The sequence below is a fragment of the Hyperolius riggenbachi genome, chromosome 6 (genome assembly GCF_040937935.1).
Source record: "Hyperolius riggenbachi isolate aHypRig1 chromosome 6, aHypRig1.pri, whole genome shotgun sequence".
In the NCBI taxonomy this organism is placed as follows: Eukaryota; Metazoa; Chordata; class Amphibia; order Anura; family Hyperoliidae; genus Hyperolius; species Hyperolius riggenbachi.
In genome coordinates, this window is record NC_090651.1 from 203,202,781 (window position 1) to 203,227,284 (window position 24,504).

The 24,504-nt window shown below is 43.3% G+C and overlaps 1 protein-coding gene across 8 annotated transcripts in view; it reads left to right on the top strand.

The window, feature by feature from the left end:
* The window catches only part of FAM118B (family with sequence similarity 118 member B), a 167,643-nt gene extending 150,757 nt beyond the window's left edge, over positions 1–16,886 (top strand). For 5 of the 8 annotated variants that reach the window (XM_068240307.1, XM_068240309.1, XM_068240312.1 and 2 more), the window contains one exon: positions 6,710–7,602. In XM_068240307.1, coding sequence (XP_068096408.1) covers positions 6,710–7,452 — 743 coding nt within the window. In that variant the 3' untranslated portion in view covers positions 7,453–7,602. Of the gene's footprint in view, positions 1–6,709; positions 7,603–14,720 lie in introns of those variants that run through there. The other 3 variants (XM_068240314.1, XM_068240313.1, XR_011022084.1) reach the window with 2 other exon arrangements.
* The last annotated feature ends 7,618 nt before the right edge of the window (positions 16,887–24,504 follow it).

Sequence of the window (24,504 nt, forward strand, 5' to 3'; positions counted from 1 at the left end):
TGTGTGGACATATTGTACATTAATCTACTTCCTGTTTTGGTGGCCATTTTGTTTGTTTATAAACAAACTTTTTAAAACTGTTTTTGACTACTTTTAATGCGGCGGAGAGCGGCGAAATTGTGACAGAGGGTAATAGGAGATGTCCCCTAACACACTGGTATGTTTACTTTTGTGCGATTTTAACAATACAGATTCTCTTTAAGAAGAAACAACTGTCAGTAATGCTTTGATAAATCTGGCTCAGTAGTTCTTAATTACACAGAGCGGACACCAAATATCTACTGAGCCGCGTAGACTTAATTCTAATGCTGCAAAATACCATCTATTGCCACCTTTCCTTTAGAACTTTCTCCAACAGGCTATCCATCATGCTCCAAGCCTGGACATTTTTTAACGTACCCTTAATACACACCTATTCAGACAAGCTTATACTTTGCTATAGCTAGAATTTTAAAGCTCAGTGCCTCATCTGCTAGTTCACCCCTTGTCCATTTCCCCAGTGTCTCCACCCACAATCCTTAGATTGTAAGCTCACAAGGGCAGGAATCTACCCTATGTGTTTCCTGTTTCTGTGCATTTTATCAAATGAACATCTATCAGTATCTGGTATGTTTTTCAAACTACACATCATTTGGATGTATCTGTACTTGTGTCACTGGTTGTCCTGATTGTACAGTGTGTTGAAGTGCTCATGTAACTATGCTCCACATTGATGTATGGATTTTGTACCTTGCACAGTGCTAAGGAAGCTATTAACACAGCCATATTATATAGCTAGTTAAGGGCAGGTAGGGGTGTGTGTTTGTGTGTGCACGCGTTTTTTCTTCTAGTGCTGTCAGTAGATTTTATGGTCAGTTGTGCTCTGCAGTGATTTACATATGTTTTTGAAACCATTCAATTATTGTGGCCAGTACCCTGCTCTTCTCTTCACTTCTTTCTTTAGTTTAATCCCAATATAGAACTACCAAGCAATCTGAACACCGGTTCGTGTAGCCTCAGTAAATGTCTGGAAACAACCTGACCATCTTTGTTCCAAGATGGCGCCGGACTCGGACGCCTCGGCCACAGGGCTCCGGTCTTTTTTTACTTTTTAGATGTAATCTCTCCCTCCACTCACCTCTGAGCTTCTCTCCACGCTGGGGAGGGATGCGGAGGACATGGGCACGCTGGTCTGGCACTGCTCCAGCCACGCGTCGCTGTATGCGGGTCGGCGATGGAATCAGCTGCTTGGGGCCACGTGCAGAGCGCAGGCATGGAGAGGGGACCTGGACCAGCCGATCCTCCGCCGCTGCCTCCAGACCATCAGCGCTGCCACCCACGCTGGTCCAACCACAGCACCGCAGCTCGGGAACTGGGACGCCTCCCAACGGAGAGGCTCCAGTCCTGCATAGGTCCCGGCCACGGAGGATGTCACCATGCAGCCCACCACACTAGCCCAGGAAGCCTGCTTGCAGCGGGCCGACAGCGGGCACTCGTTCACACTGCTCGCTGCCTGACTTGCTGCTCGCCGTGCGACTCTCGAGCCAGCCCCTCCGCCACCGCACATCTCTACCCCTGCTGGCCGCACATCGCCTCAGTACAGAGTCCCGCTGGACACCACGTGGGGCAGCCACAACACTGCTGCCGGGGCAACCAGAGGGATTGCAGCTGCTATCCGAGGACCCGGAGACCGCCTGCCCCGCACTGCTGCAATTTCAACACCACTGCCTGGGTAAGGGAAAAATTAATAAAAAACGGACCTCTGCTGATCTGCCGCCACTGCCCCCGGACCATCAGGGACACCATCCGTGCCGAGCCACCAACCCCACACTGCATTTGATTTGAGGCCCGACGACCAGGTTTGGCTCCTAGGGAGAGGCCACCATCCTCCGCACACACAGGGGACAACGCCATGCGGGCCTCCAGCGGTGCGCCCGGCTGCACAAACCGCCTGAGGGCCGACAGCTGATCAGCTGTTCGGGCTTTTTCTGCTGCTGCCCTGAGCCAGCCCCCTCACCCACCGCCACTCCATGTGTGCAGGAGGCCTAACCTGCGGCCCAGCCGGGGTGCCCCCTGGCCTCATGTCCACCACTGCTGCCCAGCCTGGGTGGCCCCACGTCCACCACTGCTGCCCAGTATCCCTGCTGGCCGCCTCCATCATGATCCCCCCCCCCCCCCAGCATCCTCTCCAGCATCCTCTCTACTTTTCGCGGACAATCGGTAGCACCTGTCTAGTTGGGAGCGCGTCGCTGTGTAGCGTCCAGTGCCGAAAATGGCAGCGCTCATATCAGCTCTCAGGCTGCTCCTCCAGTCCCACTCTTTTCTGTTCCCGCTATCAGTGTATGTCTTGCTATGCTATGTGTGTATTACGTTAATTGTACAGGTATGCTGTAATGCTCAGTTTGTTTTATGTTAACTGTATGTGTATGCTGTAATGCTCTGTTCTTGCTTTGTTTTTGCTTTTGTTTATACGTATGTACCATGCTTAATTGTATACGACGCTCTGCCTAAATGTACGCACAAACTGTAATGTTGTCCTATGTATGCTTGTCCCACGTCTACGTATGTACCATGCTTAACCGTGCTATTTTCTTGTTTTTCACCAACGACCCTGTATGCGCCAAAACCAATTCCGGGTACAATCCACCGTTGTACTTGGCAAAATAAATTCTGATTCTTATCTAGTAAATAATGCTTAAACACTTCAGTCAGGAGAGAAAAAAATGCTCATGGAGAGAAAGAAAAGAAAGTTGCAGAGCTTGAACAAGCCAGAAGTGTTGGATGAGAGAGAAGTTATTACAAGAGCAACATTTCCATGACCTTGGATGTGAAATTCTTGGCGACATGCCTGGATTCCTGAAGAAACCCAGCAAGGAAAGAGATGATCTTTGTTCTAATCTAAATGAAAACATGAAATAGTTAATAGGAAGTGGAGGAACTCACATCACCTTGTGGGATCTGGAACATGAGCAGATTATGGTTCTGTCTTCTCAGACTTTTCAGTACTCCTTCTCCTCTGTGATTTGGATCTCCAAGACTAATGGCATGAATGTATTATTATTCTTTGGATGTAAACACATAAAACTTTTGCTGCTTTTTACCGTTCCTTGTTTCCTGTTTTAAGTGTTTAACCATTGATGGAGTATGTTTCCATCAAAGACCCTCTGCTTCAACCACTAACTACTTCACCACCTTATATCATGTCTCTACCCTTCTTCCGTCTAGATTGTAAGCTCTCAAGAGTAGGGTCTCTTCCCCCCCCCCCCTCCCCCTCCTCTTAAGCCCCATATGCACGCTCAACAGCAGTCTTTTATGCAGCACAATTCTCAAACTTTTGTTGTGAAACAAGTTGAACAACCCAAAAAAAAAGTTGCTTGCAATTGTTCACACAACTGTTAAGACATCAATCTTATCAGTTTTGTAAACAATAGCAAGCAACTTTTTTTTTTTGGTTGTTCAACTTGTTTCACAACAAAAGTTGTTTGATAATTGTGCTGCATAAAAAGCTGCTGTTGAGCGTGTGTATGGGGCTTCAGTGTTTCTCATTTTTGTGGAATCATTTCATTCAAATCAATATGTACCTCTATTTCTGGATGTTTTCATATCATGTGCTAGCTACATATGGAGTTTTGTACTTCAGCTTCTAAAGGTTCCAGTTTTACTGTGCATACACAAAGTATGAATTTATTGTACCTAGTTTTTGTCCTTTTCATGCTGTGCCGTTCCATAGTATGAATGATGGTGCTGTATAAATAAAAAATACAGTACAATCTTATTATAATAAACTTTCGTATAGTAAACATTTGGGTATAGTAAACTACCTGTCCAGGCTCCAGTCAATCTCCATTATAAATCTATGGGAGCAACGCTTGGTATAGTAAGCTCTGATATAACAAAACTTCTGTTATAGTAAACATGTTTTTTGGACCCTACGTGACACTGACTCTGGATATATTGAAAAGTGGGCAGCGCATATGTCATGGTCAGCTGCTCTCTTTAGGCTGGTTGCAAGTCAGTGGATGCCTGATAATATTTGTAAGACAAGAAGAATGGCCCCGTCGCTGGATATACAGTACTGTACAAATAACCAACCTGGGGAAAATGAGGAATAGTGTGAACGTAAACAAGAGGATGCAGCGTTACCACTTCCACTTTACAATCACCAATAAAAGTATTGTCGCAGTCCTCCTAGGAGTATCTCTTCCCTTGTTAGCGATGATGCTCCTGGTAGCGTGTGGAGCGCAGTACAGGCTACTTTCACTTATAGTGCAGATCAGAGCGGGCCTAATCACTGCAAAACTAAGAAGAGTCGATAGTAGAGTTCTAGGTCCCGCCCCCGGAAGTATAGGAGCTACTCTCATTACAGATGCAAGTGACTTATCATGACTGGCTGCATTTTGAAGAGAGGCTTCATGTATGGCTCAAGTGTCACAGGATGCGAGTGGCTGTCTCTGTTCAGAGACTGCTTAAATTTTAAAGGAGCCCTGGATACTGTACCAGCGATTTGTCCAGCCTGACTATGCAGCCCTAAGGTATACTTAACCTTGTAGTTCACCAAATGTGCAAGTGCTTGTACTGTACCTCCAATGGGAGGACAGAATTGGTGCTTTGCTGCAGAGGATGTATCAGGGCATGCTGGGCCATTTCTAGGACAATTTCTGATATAGTAAACTTCAGTAAACCCATTCTGGTAAAAGCAGCAGATTTCTGGCATCACTACAGGACAGTTACCGGACTCAAATGGGAACGGAACCAACTAGGGGGAATGCATTACTGGATTTGATTTCATTTCAAATAGACCAGATAATGTATCAAATGTGCAGGTTCAAGAACATTTGGGAAATAGTGATCACAACATGATAACTTTTGATCTGGTGACTGATAGGCCGCGGGGAAGCGGAACCACTAAAACTATGAATTTTAGAAAAGCAAAGTTCAATCAATTCAGGCAGGCACTAAGTTTGGTGAACTGGGATAATGTACTACAAGGGGAGGACACTGAAGGGAAATGGCAAGCTTTTAAAACGTATTCTTAATCAATATTGTAGTAGGTATATCCCATATGGGAAACAAAACGTCTAGGAATAAAAAAGGCCTCTATGGATGAATAGAAAGGTTAGAGATAAAATGAAGGGGAAAAAGAATGCCTATAAGGTCCTAAAACGGGAGGGAACAGAGGCTGCATTAAGCAATTATAAGGAGTGCAATAAAAGTTGTAAAAAATAAATTAGGCAGGCAAAGATTGAAGCTGAAAATCAAATCGCTAGGGATATCAAATCTAACCCAAAGAAGTTTTACAAGTACATCAACTCTAAAAAAAGAAAGGTTGACTGTATTGGACTCCTAAAGGATGAGGGTGGGAACTCAATGGTGGATGACCAAGGTAAGGCAGAGTTATTAAATGCTTTCTTTGCTTCTGTCTTCACAAGGGAAAAATCACTGTTGCAAATTACAGATGCAGAAGAGTCTCAATCTTCCAATTGTAATATTAAATACTTATCGCAGCAAGAAGTGAAGGCAAGACTCAATAAATTAAAAATAGACAAGGCACCTGGCCCGGATGGCATGCATCCTCTGGTCATAAGGAAATTAAGTTCCGTTCTAGATAAACCCCTTTATCTTATCTTTTGTGACTCTCTTTCAACTGGCAGAGTCCCAGTGGCTTTCACCTTCCTGTAGATCAACAGGGCTATATTAGGGAGCAGGCTGGTGGTGTACTTTGTTCTCTGGTTGAACTTGATGGACGTATGTCTTTTTTCAACCCAAATAACTATGTAACTATGTAACTTTTCCTGGTCCCTTGGAGTTTACTATAAAGAGATTACACTGTAGTAATGATGGAGTAACCATTGATTAAGGGCTAGTAATATCCTGTTACTGCTTTGTAATTGTATGTAGTCCATATTCAACTGCATCATTCTGAAATATATCTTTGTATTAGGTCTCTTGGCTAGTGTGGGAATGCAAGATTGTAGCCAGGCTCCCAGATTGCACCAGGCCATTATAAACCAAATGGTGGTGTTAGTAAAGCATGTTACTTTTGGTGTAAAACTGAGTGACACCTTCTTCATAAGCCTTATGACCTCCTGGCCATCAAGTGGACGAGATGGGACAGGGCTCCTATACACGTCGGACTCTAGACTGAAGCAGTGGTTATCGGCCGCCTCGTTGAGTTTTATCTAGCATATGTACGGGACTTATGCCTCGTAAGAGGGAGGAGACCAATTAGCATGAAGAAATCTCACCACTGTTCTTTAGGGAAATTTCACTGTTATGGGAGGGGCAGATACTGCAAGGAAATCAGTGTTATAGGAGTAGAGGCTCAGGCCACTACAAGGAAAACTCAACATTGTCAGAAGGGCAAAAACACAAACTACTGCAGGGAAATCTCTGTTGAAAGACGGAAACTACTACAATGAAATCTCAACATTGTGGGAGGATTAGAAATACACACTACTACAGGGAAATCTCTGAGACACCAGACACCAGAAATCTCTGAGACAAAGGGCACCACCATTTGGCAGCTGCCATAGACTATAATGTGAAATACTGACCACAATTTGAAAAACCTTGATTTTAGTATAAGTATGCAATGGTAGTTTTTTTTTTAAATGTATACACATTATAAGGCTTAATCCTGGCTAAGCCGTATTACCCATGTGTGTAAAAGCATGCTTTCTCTGTTGCACACAATGCTGCACGGTTTTAATATCTCACATTACTGTTCTAGGGTTTTCATGCTGTCAGGAGTTGCACTATGAAGCGGAAGAATTATGTGAGTCAAAGTATGAGATTTTACCAATATGCCTCCAGCAGCCTTTGACATCTGCAAGGGACTGCTGTACACAGACCGAGCAGTCCTACACTAGAGGTTTATCCAGCAAACTGCAAGAGATACATAACCAGATATTGGAACCAGAGCAGAGAAACTATTCTCAAAAGGTCACTATTCCAGCTATTTCACCTTCTGAGAACAAGGCCCGGGACTTGCCATTAGATGACCCAACTGTATGGACTTTCGAGGAGCATCTCAAGAACTTCACTGACACCCAAGAGGCTTTAAAGAATGGCATCATTCACAAAATGAACACTTTGCATCTAGACTTGTGCCAGTTGACTGTGGGTATTCACAGAAACAATTCTGTGTTTCGAAAAATGCTGAAGGTGGAGTTGGACAGAAACCATTTGCTGTGTCAAATGAACACTAGCATTGCAAATCTGGCCACTAGTTTGCAGATCTTTGCGATCCAGCATAACGCCAGCCAAAGAGAAGTTCTTGAAATGCCTCAAGGAGCATTGCCAGCATCCCAAGAGGAAACATTACTTGGAAGTCCTTTTGTGGCTTCATCTGCCACCCTGTCTCCATCACCTACACCATATCGCTACCCTACCCGATCCAGGAAGGGACACGCTGATGCCTTAAATTATACTTCTGAAGCCAGGCCATGTCCTGCAAAAAGAGGGCGTAAATAAAATTTCTCTTTGCTGATGTATTTATAGTTTTGGTTTTCAAGTACAAAGAAATTAAATGTTTATTATTTTGTTAGCGTATTCAAATCTGGAGAATTTGCTGTTTAATCCCTGTACAAGAAAATGTCACTTTAATAAATTACAGTCATAATACATATGATTTCAAGACAGCGCACAATGTATCTTTCCAGCAATATTTGTTGTATATGACATCTAGTAATCCAAGGTAGTTCAGGCAGGGGGCTAGGAGAAAAAGCAAGAGGTTACTGTATGCAAAAATATTGAGAGAAAATGTACAGTGTTTTAGAAGTTTATTTTATAAGGATCAGTACTAAAAAAATAAATAAAAACGTTATTAATCAGGAAAGTCTCTGCAGGGAGATCACTGGACTGCAGGGGATCATGTATATAAAAGGGGAGGGGGACCACTAGACTGCCAGAGATACAGTATGTGCAGTCATGGCCAAAAGTTTTGAGAATGGTACAGATACTGGTTTCACAAGGTTTGTTGCTTCAGTGTTCTTTTTGTCAGTTGCTCCTGTGCTGTATTGAGGTATAATTACAAGCATTTCATACGTTTCAAATGGTTTTATTTGTGATTTACCTCAAGTTTGTGTAGAGTCAATATTTGCAGTGTTGGATCTTCTTTTTCCAGACCTCTGCAGTTCGCCCTGGCATGCTGTCAATCAGCTTCTGGGTCAAATCCTGACCGATTGCAACTCATTCTTTCATAATCAATGTTACATAGTTTGTTTAACAACATTCGTCCATCAAGTCCAACCCGGAAAATAAACAAATAAATAAAGAAGCAATAGGTACATTTCTCTCCTACACCCTCACATGAACCAGTTTTGGAAGGCAAAAACCCTAAGAGGCTTAGGCCAATTAACCTTTAAGGGGTAAAAATTCCTCCCCGACTCCAGATGGCAGTCAGATGAAATTCCTGAATTAACTGTGCTGGGAATTAACTAGTAATTCGAGCCAATAATTTCCTTCAATGCAAGGAAAGCATCCAAACCTCTTTTAAAGGGAAGGTTCAGGGAGGGTGGGTAAAAAATAAAAATCAATTTCCACTTACCTAGGGCTTCCTCCAGCCCGTGGCAGGCAGGAGGTGCCCTCGCCGCCGCTCCGCAGGCTCCCGGTGGTCTCCGGTGGCGCGCCCGGCCAGGCCGGCTGCCAGGTCGGGCTCTTCTGCGCTCCAAGGCCCGGAACTTCTGCGTCCCACGCCGGCGCTCTGACGTCATCGGACGTCCTCCGGGCTCTACTGCGCATGCGCAGTAGTTCTGCGCATGCGCAGTAGAGCCCGGAGGACGTCCGATGACGTCAGAGCGCCGGCGTGGGACGCAGAAGTTCCGGGCCTTGGAGCGCAGAAGAGCCCGACCTGGCAGCCGGCCTGGCCAGGTCGGGCGCGCCACCGGAGACGACCGGAAGCCTCTGGAGCGGCGGCGAGGGCACCTCCTGCCTGCCACGGGCTGGAGGAAGCCCCAGGTAAGTGGAAATTGATTTTTATTTTTTTACAGGTTTCCCTGAACCTTCCCTTTAAATGCAGATATAGAATTTGTCATAACTACTTCCTGTGGTAAAATATAACACATTTTGACAACTCTTACTGTAAAGAATGCATGGAGTTTGTCAGAAAGTATGGGTTTTTGTTTGTCCACCCACCTCTTGAGGATTGACCACAAGTTCTCTATTGGATTATGGTATTGGGAGTTTCCTGACCATGGATCCATGCTGGAAATGTATTGTTCTTCACCAAACTGTTCTTGGATGGTTGGAAGAAGTTGCTGTATGTTTTGGTACCATTTTTTCATAGCTGGGTTTTAGGCAAAATTGTGAGTGAGCCCACTCCCTTGGATGAGAAGCCCCCACGCATGAATGTCTCATGATGCTTTACTGTTGGCATGAGACAGGACTGATGCTAGAGCCAGACAATCATTTTGCCAGATGCCCCAAACATTTAGATAGGAGCTTCATCAGAGAAAATTACTTTACCCCATTCCTCAGCAGTCCAATCCCTGTACTTTTTGCAGAATATCAGCCTGTCCCTGATGTTTTTCTTGGAGAGAAGTGTCTTCTTTGCTGCCCTTCTTGACACCAGGCCATCCGCCACAAGTCTTTGCCTCACTGTGTATGCAGATGCACTTACACCTGCCTGCTGCCATTCCTGAGCAAGCTCTGCACTGGTGGCACCCCAATCCTGCAGCTGAACCATCTTTAGGAGACGGTCCTGGCGCTTGCTGGACTTTCTTGGACATCCTGAAGCTTTCTTCAAAACAATTGAACTGCTTTCTTTGAAGTTCTTGATAATCTGATTAATGATTGGTTTAGGTGTAATCTTATGGTGGCCACTAATGATTCAATATTTTTCATCCAATTTTACCAAATCTGTGTAGTATAAGGGCACATTGAGTGTAATATACTGAATGGATATTTTAGGTAGTTTCCTTATATTACATAGAAATGGTAAGATTGGATGAAGAAGATTGGATCATTAGTGGCCACCATTATAGCAATATTCTTGCCTTTTTATGTAATGCAATCATGACTGCATGTGTTTCATTCCTTGCCAGTAACCATGGTTAACAGAGGAAGAAGAATGATTTCAAGCATCAACCTCCTTTTAAAACATCCAGTCTGCTACTCTAAATCAATCAATCGGCATGAGAATCATCTCCAGCCTTGTGCTTGTAAACACTCTCATCTGTGTTAAAGTGAATGGGAACCGCATTAAAAAAAAAAAAATGAAGCAAATACTTACCTAAGGAGAGGGAAGGCTCTGGGTAATATAGAGCCTTCTGTCTCCTCTCTTGGTGCTCTCTATCCTGTGCTGGCTCCCCCCTCCGTTTTAATCCCCCACCGAAAGGGTATTTGGAAGTCTTCGGGAGCCATGTTCTCCCAAAGACGTGCGGCTCCATACTGCACAGGCGTGAGCGTGCAAGAGAGCATTCTTGCGCAGGTGCAGTACAGGGTTGCCCTTCTTCAGGAGCACTCGGGCTTCCTGAAGACTTCTGAAGCCTTCTTCGGCCGGGTAAAGCAATATTTGACTAAATTAGTCAAATACTGCTACCGGGCGAACCAGCACTGGAACGAGGGGCCCAGGAGAGGAGCGGGAAGGCTCTATAGGACCCAGAGCCTTCCCTCTCCTTGGGTAAGTATCTGTCTCATTTTTTTAAATGCGGTTCCCATTCACTTTAAGAAGATTACTGAAATGATATCAACAGGGCCTTTTGAGGCAGGGTTGAAATGCAAGCGGAAATTAAATTCATTTTCATTGCAAAGAAGGAATTTTCAATTAGTATGATCGCTCTTCATCATGTTCTGGATGCAAACTTCCTACATAAAAACTGAAACCGCAAACTTGGTGAAAAAAAAATGCCATTCTCAGAACTTTCTGCCAGGGCTGTACATAACATTTTGCTGATACAGTGCATCCGGAAAGCATTCATAGTGCATCACTTTTTCATATTTTATGTTACATTACAGCCTTATTCCAAAATGAGTTCATTTATTTTCTCCTCAATTCTACACACTACACCCCATGACAATGTGAAAACATTTTACTTGAGATTTTTGCAAATATATTAAAAATAAAAAAAAATTGAGAAAGCTCAGGTGTATCCTGTTGACCCTGATCATCCTTGAGATGTTTTGCAGATTAATTGGAGTCCACCTGTGGTAAATTCAGTTGATTGGACATGATTTGGAAAGGCACACACCTATCCATATAAGGTCACACAGTTGACAGTTCATGTTAGAGCACAAACCAAGCATGAAGTCAAAGGAATTGTCTGTAGACCTCTGAGACAGAATTGTCTCGAGACACAAATTTGGGGAAGGTTACAGAAAAAGGTCTGCTTCCAATAAGCCCAGTGGCCTCCACCATCCGTAAGTAGAAGTAGTTCAAAATAACCATGACGCTTCCTAGAGCGGGCCAGCTATCCAAACTGAGCGAGGGAGAAGTTCCTTAGTCAGGGAGGTGACCAAGTACCTGATGGTCACTCTGTCAGAGCTCCAGAGGTCCTTTGTGGAAAGAGGAGAACCTTCCAGAAGGACAACCATTTCTACAGCAATCCACCAACCGGGCCTGTATCGTACAGTGACCAGGCGGAATCCATTCCTTATTAAAAGGCACATGGCAGCCCACCTGGAGTTTGCTAAAAGGCACCTGAAGTACTCTCAGACCATGGGAAATAGAATTCTCTGTTCTGATGAGACAAAGATTGAACTATAGATTGAACTATATTTGGTGTGAATGCCCGACATCATGTCCTTGAATTGAATGGTCAATTGGGTTATAACATATGGGCACCTTTACCGCTTCTATGTAAAATGAGGGACTATCTAAAGTATCCAAAGTATATTCACTCAGTTGACTCTTCTACCACATAGATTTGGATTAAGATTGTACAATCAGGATTGTCTAATTAGTGGGCGCCTTTAGAATAATATCTACACACTTGAACAGCAGTTCCTTTTTTTAACCTCCCTGGCATTCAATTTCTGCTGGATTTCTGTGCAAAAAGTGGTTCAATTCATTTTCATGAAGTTTCTGCCTGTAACTTACCAAAATGTGTCCAGCAAGGGATTAGTATGAGTATAATACAAGTTTTAAACATAAATTCATGTCAAAGAGAAATTTAATTTTCCCTTTCTGTCAGGCCACTATTTCCCCACTCTTTGGCTTTTTGGCAGTTTTTCACATTTTTTTCCTCATTAAATTTTGCTGTTGTGTGCAAAATTTCATATGTAGGCTTCCAGAGCATGCAGAAATGTGCATATAAATAATACATACGAAAAACGGAACCTGCCTTAATACTGCTGGATGAGCCTGACTCGTCCATACCGTTTCAGCTATTTTTCCCTGGATGAGCTAGGCTTGTCCATACCGCAAGGGAGGCTATAGGAATCTGAGTACTCATAAGTTAATGTCAATGAACTTGAGGTTCATTAACCACTTCAGCCTTCAGTCGTTTTCACTTTATGCATCCGAGCAATGTTCACCTCCCATTCATTAGCCTATAACTTTATCACTACTTATCAGAATGAACTGATCTATATCTTGTTTTTTCCACCACCAATTAGGCTTTCTTTGGGTGGTACATTTTGCTAAGAGCCACTTTACTGTAAATGCATTTTAACAGGAAGAATAAGAGAAAAACTGAAAAAAATCATTATTTCTCAGTTTTCAGCCATTATAGTTTTAAAATAATGCATGCCTCCATAATTAAAACTCACGTATTGTATTTGCCCATATGTCCCGGTTATTACATCGTTAAAATTATGTCCCTATAACAATGTATGGCGACAATATTTTATTTGGAAATAAAGGTGCATTTTTTCCGTTTTGCATTTGGCCACAAGATGGCGGCCATGAGTTTGTTTACATGACGTCACTCTAAGCGTAACACACGCTTAGAGGGGCGTATGGGGGACGCAACGGCCTGAAAAAGCACAGCTTCTGAAAAAGCACAGCTTCTGAGAGAAGCTGTCGCTTTTTCTGCGGGGGAGAGGAATCAGTGATCGGGCACCATAGCCCGATTCACTGATTCGAGGGCTAACGATCCGCGGCCGGGAGTGCGCACATGGCCTCCTGGGCGTAGCTAGTACGTCCAGGAGGCCAAAGTAGTTAAAGGGGAACTGAAGAGAGGGGTATATGCAGGCTGCCATGTTTATTTCCTTTTAAGCAGTACCAGTTGCCTGGCAGCCCTGCTGATCCTCTGCCTCTAATACTATTAGCCATAGCCCCTGAACAAGCATGCAGCAGATCAGGTGTTTCAGACTTTAAAGTCAGATCTGACAAGACTAGCTGCATGCTTGTTTCTGGTGTTATTCAGATACTACTGCAGAGAAATAGACCAGCAGGGCTGCCAGGCAACTGGTATTGATTAACCTCCTTGGCGGTATGAAAAATACCGCCAGGAGGGAGCGCAGCAGTTTTTTTAAAAAAAAATTTTTTTTTAATCATGTAGCGAGCCGAGGGCTCGCTACATGATAGCCGCTGCTGAGCGGCACCCCCCCGCCCGCTTCGATCGCCTTCGGCGATCTCCGATCAGGAAATCCCGTTCATAGAACGGGATTTCCTGGAGGGCTTCCCCCGTCGCCATGGCGACGGGGCGGGATGACGTCACCGACGTCACTGACGTCGGGACGTCATTGGGAGTCCCGGGCCACCCCTCGGCGCTGCCTGGCACTGATTGGCCAGGCAGCGCTGGGGTCTGGAGGGGGGGGGGGCCCGCGCCGCAGCAAATAGCGGCGATCGGGCAGGGGCCGGCGGCGATCAGAGTGCTGGCGCAGCTAGCAAAGTGCTAGCTGCGTCCAGCAAAAAAAAAATTATTAAAATCGGCCCAGCAGGGCCTGAGCGGCACCCTCCGGCGGCTTACCCCGTGTCACACACGGGGTTACCGCCAAGGAGGTTAAAAGGAAATAAATATGGCAGCCTCCGTATACCTCTTACTTCAGTTCCCCTTTAATGCTTTTGGGATGGGTGGTGTGCAATTATTGGGAGGGGGTGGGGGGAGGGCTACTATCTATATGAAGGCCTCCATCTTCTCTGTCTCTAGGAGTGGAGGTTAAAGTACCCGCATTGATGTTGTGTGTCTCCCAGGCACTGGAGTGTATGCTGCCAGGTTTACTAAGTATGTAATCACATGAATAAACTACAACTCCCGGCATGCACTGCGGCAGCCAGGGGGTGCGCAACATCACCACCGGTGCTTCAACCTGCAGTTGAAAGTATTTCTGAAGGGTAGATTTTCTGTGTTTCCACTTAAAATGATAGTGACTTTTCTGCTGAAAATATTGTGACTTTTAATCCGTGTGCATGCTCCTTTTGTGAAGCTTGCACCCTTTAAGAGCCACTTGCGCATATATAGAGGGGAAATTGCCACAAAACTGTGGCAATGTGATCAACTGTGCATTGCACTGCATGCGACTTTTTTGGGACTGTTGCATCGCGTTACAGTAGCGGTAAAAAAAAACGCATTTGGTGTGTGGGTAATTACTTACTACTTGAAATAAGGAACAAATGTATAATATAGTACATTTTTCAATGCTTAATAAGCACTGTAAACAATAAGTTTTGCAGAGATCATGTCTGCTTCATCGGGCAGTGGCAGGAAGAAGAATTGTAAAGGGCATCAGCTGTTCCATTAACATCCAAATAAAAATCAGATAGCTTTTCTGAACTTTGTACCAAACTTTCTTTTGCTTATTTGTGGTAGAAGTGCAGTTTTTGTGATAACACTAAACTATCTGCTTCACCTCCCTAGGTTCCAGCACATGATGAACAGTTGATAAGGACCCTCATGAGGGTACAGAACGAAGTCCTGCTTGAGATCACCCATCAGAGACATGGTACATGGTGGCATGAATGGCTGCACTGTGTATAATGCTTCCTATGCTGGTGCATCTGAGAGACATGGTGCTGTAAGATGCTTTTATTGCATTTCCTTGATGGAGTGTAGCTTTTCTGATACTACACTTTCAGAGTTCTTATTTATTTTACAGGACACATTGCCAGATGTAAATCTTTGTTGATAAATGAGCAGATTATTAAGGCAAATGTGAGCCTCTCCAGTGTATTGTTTAAACTTTATTGCAAGCTACGATCTAATTGTATAACAGAAGACTGTGACAATCCTGGATTTGTGTATATCAAATGAGACACCACATTGGAGCTGTCTAGCCCCATCTCTTAGGTTTTTTCTTATTCCATATTTAAAGTGTAAATTCACCAAAAAATGTTGGATGCTGAAGAGTTAAGATACAAATTAATTTCTTCTGGAGCTTGCAGACTGACTAGAGCAATGGGATCTTTGCGCATAATATTCCAGCTGTGCTTTACTGCCATGGCTTTGGGAGGACACACTATTTATTTTTGAATTATCGTTTATTATCACATGGTGGATTTCAGTAGGAGTAGGGGGGATGCAACATGAGTGGGAACAGAGGATAAAGCCAAGCGCACTTGTAACTGAAATATCACTTTTGGGTGGACTGGCCCAATAACGTTGGTCAATTCTCATGCTGACTTTTGCTTACTTTGAGCCACATACTGTGTGACCATAAAACATCTTAAGCAATATAATAAAGCCTGCAAAGTACAACCCGCAACAACCACAAAAAGGTGTTTACAGATATTTCTAGATAGGTTGTTGCTGGCTACTACTACAGCCACTGAACTTTTTACTACGTTCACAAAGGGCCTTCTTTATTAAAGTGCCTGAGAAAAACAAACAGTCAATGCAAAGGTGGAGAGAAGAAAGCACAAAATGCAGCAGGGGGTGGATGCTGCCACACTAGGCTTACCTGCAGCGTGCTCCAATAGAAGTCCACAATTTCAATCAAAAGAGAAGAAGGAGATAGGCACAGCTGCTAAAACACCCTGTCTGATGAAGCAGGGCTAGTCCCTGCGAAACAGCTGTCAGACTTTTGTTTTCCCCCACTGCTGTAAGCTTTTTTTTGTGTTGAGCCTGAGAAAAACAGTCTGCATTCCTGCCTCTATGCCTCCATTGTGGATTCAGTACCTGAATCTGATAAGTTGGTTGGTGCTAGGCACTATGTATTGGGCCCAATTTACTAATGTTCTCAAAAGCTAGATCATTCGAAAACACAACAGTGCATACAACTCTTTGAACTCTTGAATTTCATTTATGACTTAAAAAGTGATTTCATTCATTGTTTTACATTCAAGAAACAAATAAAATAAATCACTCTAAAATACTAGATAATTTTTCTCAGCATATGTATGGGACGGGTTCCACCACTCACTACCGCACTTCGTTCTTCCGCCAGAAGGAGGATGTGGACGTGCGATAGTGAGTGGTGGAACGCGTCCCATAGGACGCATATTACAATGGTGACACACATAGGATCCCCAGACTTCTGGGTAAGTTAACCTCCCCCCTCGTCACAGGTGCATTAAGTAATCTACATTAGCATTCCAAATTGAAGCACTTCTGTACTTGAAATTCTCTGTTCTCTACAAGATAAGCAACCGCATAACCACCTTGAAAGAAAAACACCTTTGTTACAGCTGATACAAATTCTGCAATACAGCTGCAGTGTGTCTACTTCCTGCTTTCATGGAAGCAGACATAGGGTTAACAGCCTGTGTTTTCAAATTATCTGCTCTGCCAAGGCTGACACAGCTAAGAGATCAAATTACAGTTGTGATCAGTCATAGATGAGGGGGGGATTAAGGCTAAACTCCTTAAATGTGCCTGTGCAAGAGTTCAGGTCCTCTTTAACTAGCTGTTATCCTGCGTGCAGTATAGCTACATGACTTCATCTTAAGTCCTAGTCCTAGGAACGTAGATATATGTACCTCGCCACGGTCGCCTGCCAGGTGCAGTCTCCGCCCATTAGTACACTAATTAGTGAATGGAAAAACAGTTCCCATTCACCGATCAAAGTGCCAGCTGTGATCAATGATTACCGGCATCATTGATAAAGTGAAAGTAAACACAGATGTATTACTTCTGGGTGGGGGGGGGGGGGAGACACATCTAGTGGGCAAATAGTAAAATGACACCTATACATAAAATTAAATAAAGTACATAAAAGCTCCCATTAATTAAAGGTTGGTTCACACTTGTTTAAAGAAACGTATCCGTGACTCTGCTTTTTGGCCCGGATCAAAACTGGAGCCACTGATATCAATGTTTAAAGTAGTGGCCAATGCAGGATCCGTTTGAAAAACTGAACGGAGAATCCTGATTTGCAGGTTTTTCACGGAGCCCGGATACAAGGAGGGGTAGTGAAAGGCTACACAAAAACGGGTCTCCCTCTACCCAGAGAACTTTTGCACACAAAACAGAGGCAAAAACGGATTGCCTACTGCCTGCTCCTACCCTCAACATCATCTCTTATCCAATAGAGACACACATGAAGAAAGGGCATATGTTTAAACGGACTGGAAATGTATGCTAGAAAAGGACAACCTTTTGAAAAGCTGATTAGTTCTGTACCAGTTTTTAGAAAAACTGATCAGTTTGAAATGGATCCGATCTGCAACTGCACAAGTGTGCACCGAGCCTAAACCCTTATACCTCCCCCATAGTTACAAAAAATAAAACACTTGTATAAAAAAAAGTGACATTAAAAAAAATACATACATTAGGGACTCAACTTTTTTTTAATGTGTATGTCATGAGGGTATGTTGCTTTTATTTTGCAAATATGAGCTTGTAATTAGTGATGGACACGAAACTGAAAAAATACACCTTTATTTCCAAATAAAATATTATTGCCATACATTGTACTAGGAACATAATTTAAACATTGTAATAACCGGGACAAATGGGCAAATAACGTGAGTTTTATCCACAGTAGCACATTTATTTTAAAACTATAATGGTCGAAAACTGAGAAATTATGAATTTCTTTCAATTTTCTTATTATTCTCATTAAAATGTAGTTTGTAGAATAAAACAATTCTTAGCAAAATGTACCATCCAAAGAAAGCCTAATTGGTGGCAAAAAAACCCCAAGAAATAGATAATTTAATTTGGTTGTAATAAAGTTATTGGCGAATGAAAGGGAGGAGCGCTGAAATGTGAAAATTGCTCTGGACAGAAAGGGAAAAACTCCTTAGTGGTGAACTAGTTAAAGTGAACCTGAACCAAGTAAATTTATTTAAAATGAACACGATATACCCGCAAATGAATATTAAATACTTATCTTGCCGCCAGTTCCTCGCAGTAGCTCACCATTTTCTTCTAACAACAATTCATTCCATTTCTGACAAGATTTTGTCAGAACTGAAATATCAGGACAACTGATGAGCAAGGTAATTTCTATGTTTCCCTACAAGTGGGCGATATTACAGTTTAACAGTGTGCTGACCAGGAAGCTGTTATGGGGTAATGGCCATTTTCAAAATGGAGGACAGAGAATTCCATTCTCTGTCAGCGAACAAACCGGGAGGAGTGATTGACGAGTAGACTACACGGGAGGTAAATATGATGTGTGTATGTTTATTTTGGCTTTTAATTTTCAGTTCAGGTTTGCTTCAGGATTGGAAGTCCACTATTCCATTGACAGATAGTGTGCAAATGAAGGCAATTCAGCACCATCATTACCTACCCCAGGAATAGTTGTCAAACAAAAATAATAAGCATGGCATGTTGTACACGAGGAGGCTAATGCCAGGTTCACAGTGGTTAGTTGAATTACACACGTTATAATGACTGTGAACTGCAATGGAGACTGGACATTAGAATAACGTGATCAATTACAGAGCAGTTCTGTGAACAGCCCCATAGAATTGTATGGTCAGTGAGCTGACATGCAGAATTATTCTGAAATACAACTGGCTACTGTGAACAGGGCCTAAGGAATTTAAGGCCTCTCTTGCAATGGAAAATGTGAGTTTATGAGCTTGCCACCAGAAGACTGAACATCAATAATGTGCAATGAAAAGGTAAAAACTGCCACTATCGAATAAAACAACATTGTTGGCTTTCTACAGTTGAAAATAATATGGATAATACCTGGTACACACCATGCACTTTCCCGTCAGACAGACATGTCGGTATCATTTCCAATCTGTTTTTTATCGATTTTGTATAGATGTGATCAGAAAAAAAATTCAGAAATCAGACCAGACCTGTCTGAAATAATCAATTCGACCTGTCTACCTGACAGGAACTTGCATGGTGTGTACCAGGCGTTAGATTACTGGAAGAATGCTCTGTGGAAGGATGACAGCTAAATAGAACTTTCTGGCTTCAATGAAAGGCATCATGAGTGCAAGTGCTGCACTCCAACATGAGATCCCTAGCTCTTCTGTAAACATGATTGGCTTTGCTATCTCTGAAACAGCATGGGCAGCACAGTGGCTTAGTGGTTAGCGCTCTCGCCTTGCAGCTCTGGATCCCCGGTTCAAATCCCAGCCAGGTCAACATCTGCAAGGAGTTTGTATGGTCTCCCCGTGTCTGTGTGGGTTTCCTCCGAGCACTCCGGTTTCCTCCCACATCCCAAAAACATACAGATAAGTTAATTGGATTAGCCCCAGACTGCGATACATACACTACACCATACATATAACTATGTTAGGGATTAGATTGTGAGCTCCTCTGAGGGACAGCTAAGTGACAAAACTATATATACTCTGTAAAGCGCTGTGGAACAAATCGACTTGCCATCATTGAATGAACTGTAAACCTACGTAGTAGGATAGTAAAGGTGGCCATACACTTATAGATTTGCAGCAGATTCGAACATCAAATACCTGTCAATTCGAATCTGACAGGAATCTGATGTGTCCCACACAGTTGGACCAGATTTCCAATAGATTTCAGAATGAAATCTATTGGAAATCAATTTAACCACTTGCCGACCGCACACTCATACTGTGTGGCGGCAAAGTGGTAGCTGGAGGACCAGCGACGCAGATCTGCGTCGCCAGGTGCCTCCCTAATTAATCAGGAAAGGCCGCTCGCGTGAGCGGCCGTTTCCTTTTAGATCACGGAGCGGGTCTCCGTGAATAGCCTGCAAACCGCTGATTGCGGCTCGCAGACTAAATGTAAACGTAGGAGACATTCGTCTCCTTTGTTTACTTTGTACGGCGCTGCTGCGCAGCAGCGCCGTAAGGCAGATCAGCGATCCCCGGCCAATCAGCGGCCGGGGATCGCCGCCACGTGACAGTGGACAGCATGTCACTGGCTGCACAGGACGGATAGCGTCCTGTGCAGTCCCGATCACCAGGGGTGAGAGGGAGGAGGGGAATTTCGCCGGAGGGAAGCTTTGAGGTGCCCCCCCCCCCCCCCCGCAACATGCCAGCCAGGAGGAGCGATCATACCCCCCCTGCACATCATCCCCATAGGGGGGGAATAAAGGGGGGCGATCTGATCGCTCTGCATGCCAGCTGATCTGTGCTGGGGGCTGCAGAGCCCACCCAGCACAGATCACAAAAAATAGCGCTGGTCCTTAAGGGGGGGTAAAGGCTGGGTCATCAAGTGGTTAAATTCATTATTGGATCATTAGATCCAATGCAAATCTATGGGCCATCAATCTGTTTCCAGCAGCAGATTGACCTATATTTTTCATCCTGTCAGATAGATCAAATCGATTGAAATCTGCCGCAAATCGATCGGTAGATTTGATAGAATTAATTTCCGATTGATTCCACAGAATCGATCGATGCCTGAAATCGACCAGGGTATGGGCCCCTTTAGGCTGGCCAATACACTTACAGATTGCCATTCAATGTGGCAAAATTATAGATTTCTCTCTGAAAGGAATCGATTACTACTCCACAGAGTATATCAATTTGCAATAGAGTACAGCAGGGAATCTATTGAAAATCAATCAAACCTCAGTGCAGTTGCCATGAGCCATCAATTGATTGTTTTCTAGTACTCTTACTGTTTATCCTGAAGTTAGATGAAACCTTCAATGTCTGTCTCCTAATATTTAATATTGTTGCAAAACAATGTTCAATCCTCCTAGGAGGCTTACCAATCCTTGAGAAATTTCTGAAATATTCCCAAGGAACTAAAGGCCCACTAATGATACAATCTTGATTGTTTATCCTTCTACTACAAAGATTTGGTAAATTTGTACAGAGTGAATAGAATAAAATGGATACTTTAGGGTAGTCCCTTATATTACACAGAAGTGGTAAGTTTATGCAGTCAAGATTGTATAGTGGGTGCCTTTACCGACAGCTGCCTCTGTTTGATTGACTATTTGATTCAAACAAAATAGGCAGTCCCACTGCTCACACTGCTATTAAAGGGGAGCTAAAAGTAAGAGTTATACGGAGGCTGACATATTTATTTCCTTTTAATCAATACCAGTTGCCTGGCAGCCCTGCTGGTCTATTTCTCTGCAGTAGTATCTGAACAACACCAGAAACAAGCATGCAGCTAGCCTTGTCAGATCTGGCTTTAAAGTCTGAAACACCTGATCTGCTGAATGCTTGTTCTGGGGCTATGGCTAATAGTATTAGAGGCAGAGGATCAGCAGGGCTGCCAGGCAACTGGTATTGATTAAAAGGAAATAAATATGACAGCCTCCGTATACCTCTTACTTCAGTTCCCCTTTAATTCAGTCACCAGGGAGTTAACTAGTTGAAACCCAGATCCACCAAAGGTGTGAAAGTGCACTGCAATGTAAAGGTGCCCATACATGGTATAATTTTTTTTTTCCCGATTAGATAATTTAGTTAGATTATTCTGTTAGATCGAATATAAAGATTTTTTTCCAACATGTCCGATCGGATTTTTATAGAAAAAAAATGATAATCGTTCGTTTTTCTTGATCGAAAGAAAAGATTCTTTTCAACTTTCATTCGATTCGATCATTTTGGTAAAAAAAAAAAAAACGGGAAAATCGAACATTTTTATTGTACCATGTATGGGCACCTAAAGGTAGATGACTGGGTCTCCACCTGGATTTATGCAATATATGCTTTCCTTTCTTCAAGTACCATAGCAAAAAGTGCATGTTTCCTCCAAAGGGCCTTTGTCAAGTTAGCACATGAGAAAAGCCCATTGGTCGAAACGTTGTTTACTTTTTGCTATGGTACTTGAATAAAAGAAAGCTTATATTGCATAAATCCAGTTGGAGGCCCAGTCACTTCCTTACACAATAGACTGTTTGATCCCATCACAGTCGGACTCTGGGGGCAGGAGAGGCGCATGGCTAGGTTCCCACTAGAGCTGGACCTCAATTGGCCAGCGGGAGCAGACATTGTAGTGTCCACTCCGATAGTCCATTGTGGTCTGGCTGGTGCCTGGGGCAGATGAGTTTCAACCATAGGCTATATAGGAAATGCATCTGCTCCCTGGAAAAATTGCGGACAGCACAAAAGTGCTGTCCATTTAATGCAACAGATCCATTGCAAACAGACAAGCTTGAACAGATCCTTTTTATAAAAAAAAAAAAAAACTGTTCTAATGTGGTAAAACGGACAAAGAAAAAAAGTCAGTTTTTTCGCTGTAGTGGTAACCAAGCCTGACACACTGTGTGCCTCTGTCAGGTCAACTGGACCAGTCTATGTTAAGCTATGTACACACATGCGATAACAGTCGTCCGTTTTAATCAATGATCATTGTGTGTACAGTGGTCGCCAATCGATATTTCTTGGGCATTGTTAAAGTTCCTGAATTGTTGCCCAAGGGATCGTTTCTCGATCCCCAATGGGTGAAAATTCTTACATGTGTGTACGTAGCTTTAGATTCATACATTCACAGATATCTGTAACAGCTATAGGTAGATTTACACATCACACATCTCTCATACGACCTGTCGTTCAGGAAGAACATTCATGTCCTTGAGGCTAGGCTATGTAATGTGAATTACAGCTATAGCGGCACTCCGGTAGTAATTTGTGTGTGATCAAAAGACGGAGCCTAAATTACTATAAAAACAGTGTAATTTGGCCACCAGCAATAGCTTTGCCCTGCATCCAAAATTCCTGGTGCCTTAATTACATGGATGCCTCCCACCAAATAACCTGCTGCAGAGACTGTGTACCAGCAACAGATTACCAGGAATCCAGTTCGAACATATATTGTACAGACCAGGTCAGCTGACCTGATAGAGCAACGTAGCATGAATCTCCATCAGTCTCTCTCAACTGCTGGAAGCCACAGCTGTAATAGGACTAAGGCCACATTCACAGTGGAACATTACATTGTATTCCCTGTAATATAAGTCGTACTTCACGTTACATCCACGTTTCCTTGCGTACAGTGAAGCATACAGTCAATGAAAAGTGTGTTTCCCTGTAGCTGTTAGCAGATGCATTTTGCAGTAACGCACTGCATACGGTGATTTACCATATCACACGCCGCTGTACTGCCACACACCCACCGCTCTGTGAACGGTAGTACTATAGGCGGTGCATTGCCGTGTGGCAAGCTGTGTTACAAAGCAGCCGTTATGCTGCACTACTATGAACATGGCCCGAGCAGTCAGGAGGAAGCTGTCAGTTTGTTCCTTGGGAATACATACAAGGGCCTAATTCAATACATGTCTTCTTGCCTGCTGGCAGCTCAAAAGGCATTTTATTGAGTAGGTGTGAAAACTTAGGAGAAAAAGTGAATTGAATAAGGGCCACAATCTTTGTCAGTGATTGGTAAGCTCCCTAGAACTGAACATGGTTTTCAACAATATAGAATACTAGCTGATGACCCAGCGTTGCCTGGGTATGAATTTGGCTGCTGTTGGCTCTGCCCACTTTTTCTAACCCTAACACACAGTTACTAAATTACTCAGTGACCTAGTTTGTGAGCTTTGGGGTTCTTGGCATCAATAATTTATATTTTCCCAGTGAAATGAAACAAATATGATTGTCTGTTTTTGGCTCCGACCCTTTTTCTGTATTTGAACCCTAGTGACCCAATGACCAACTGTACCAGGTTTTTGGCTTGTGCCATTAACAGTGTAAAATGACAGCAATTTAAATATTCCCCTTGAAAATCAACAGGCACATTTCGATTGGCTTTTTAGGCTCCACCCACTTTTCTGAATATTAATCCCAGTAACCAACTGTGCAAAGTTTGAGAACCCTGCCATTAACGGTGAAGGGTTTACATTTTCCCAGGGACATTTGCTTTTGATTTGGACTCCACTCACTTTTTGTAACCTTGAAACACAGTCACTCAAATAACCAAGTTTGTGAGCTTTTCGGTTCCTGGCATCAAAAATGTGTGAATGGAAGCAGTTTATCCAGCAAATAAATTGGATTGGTTGTTTGTGGCTCTGTCTCTTTAGTAAATTTGAACCCCGTCACTTAATGACCAACTGTAGCAGGTTTGAGGCCTCTGCCATTAACAGTGTAGGAGTAGCAGCAGTTTCGATATTCCCCTTGGAAATCAATAGTTGAATGTTGATTGGCTGTTGTAGGCTCCACCCACTTTTCTGATTATGAATCCCAGTCACCCAGTGACCAACTGTGTCACGTTTGAGAACCCTGCCATTAACAGTGCAACAATGGCTGCAGTTTATATTCTCCCATGTCAAAAGTTAGTTGTTTGGGGCTCCACCCACTGTTTCTAATCTTGACATACAGTCACTCAATTACTAAGTTTATGAGTTTTG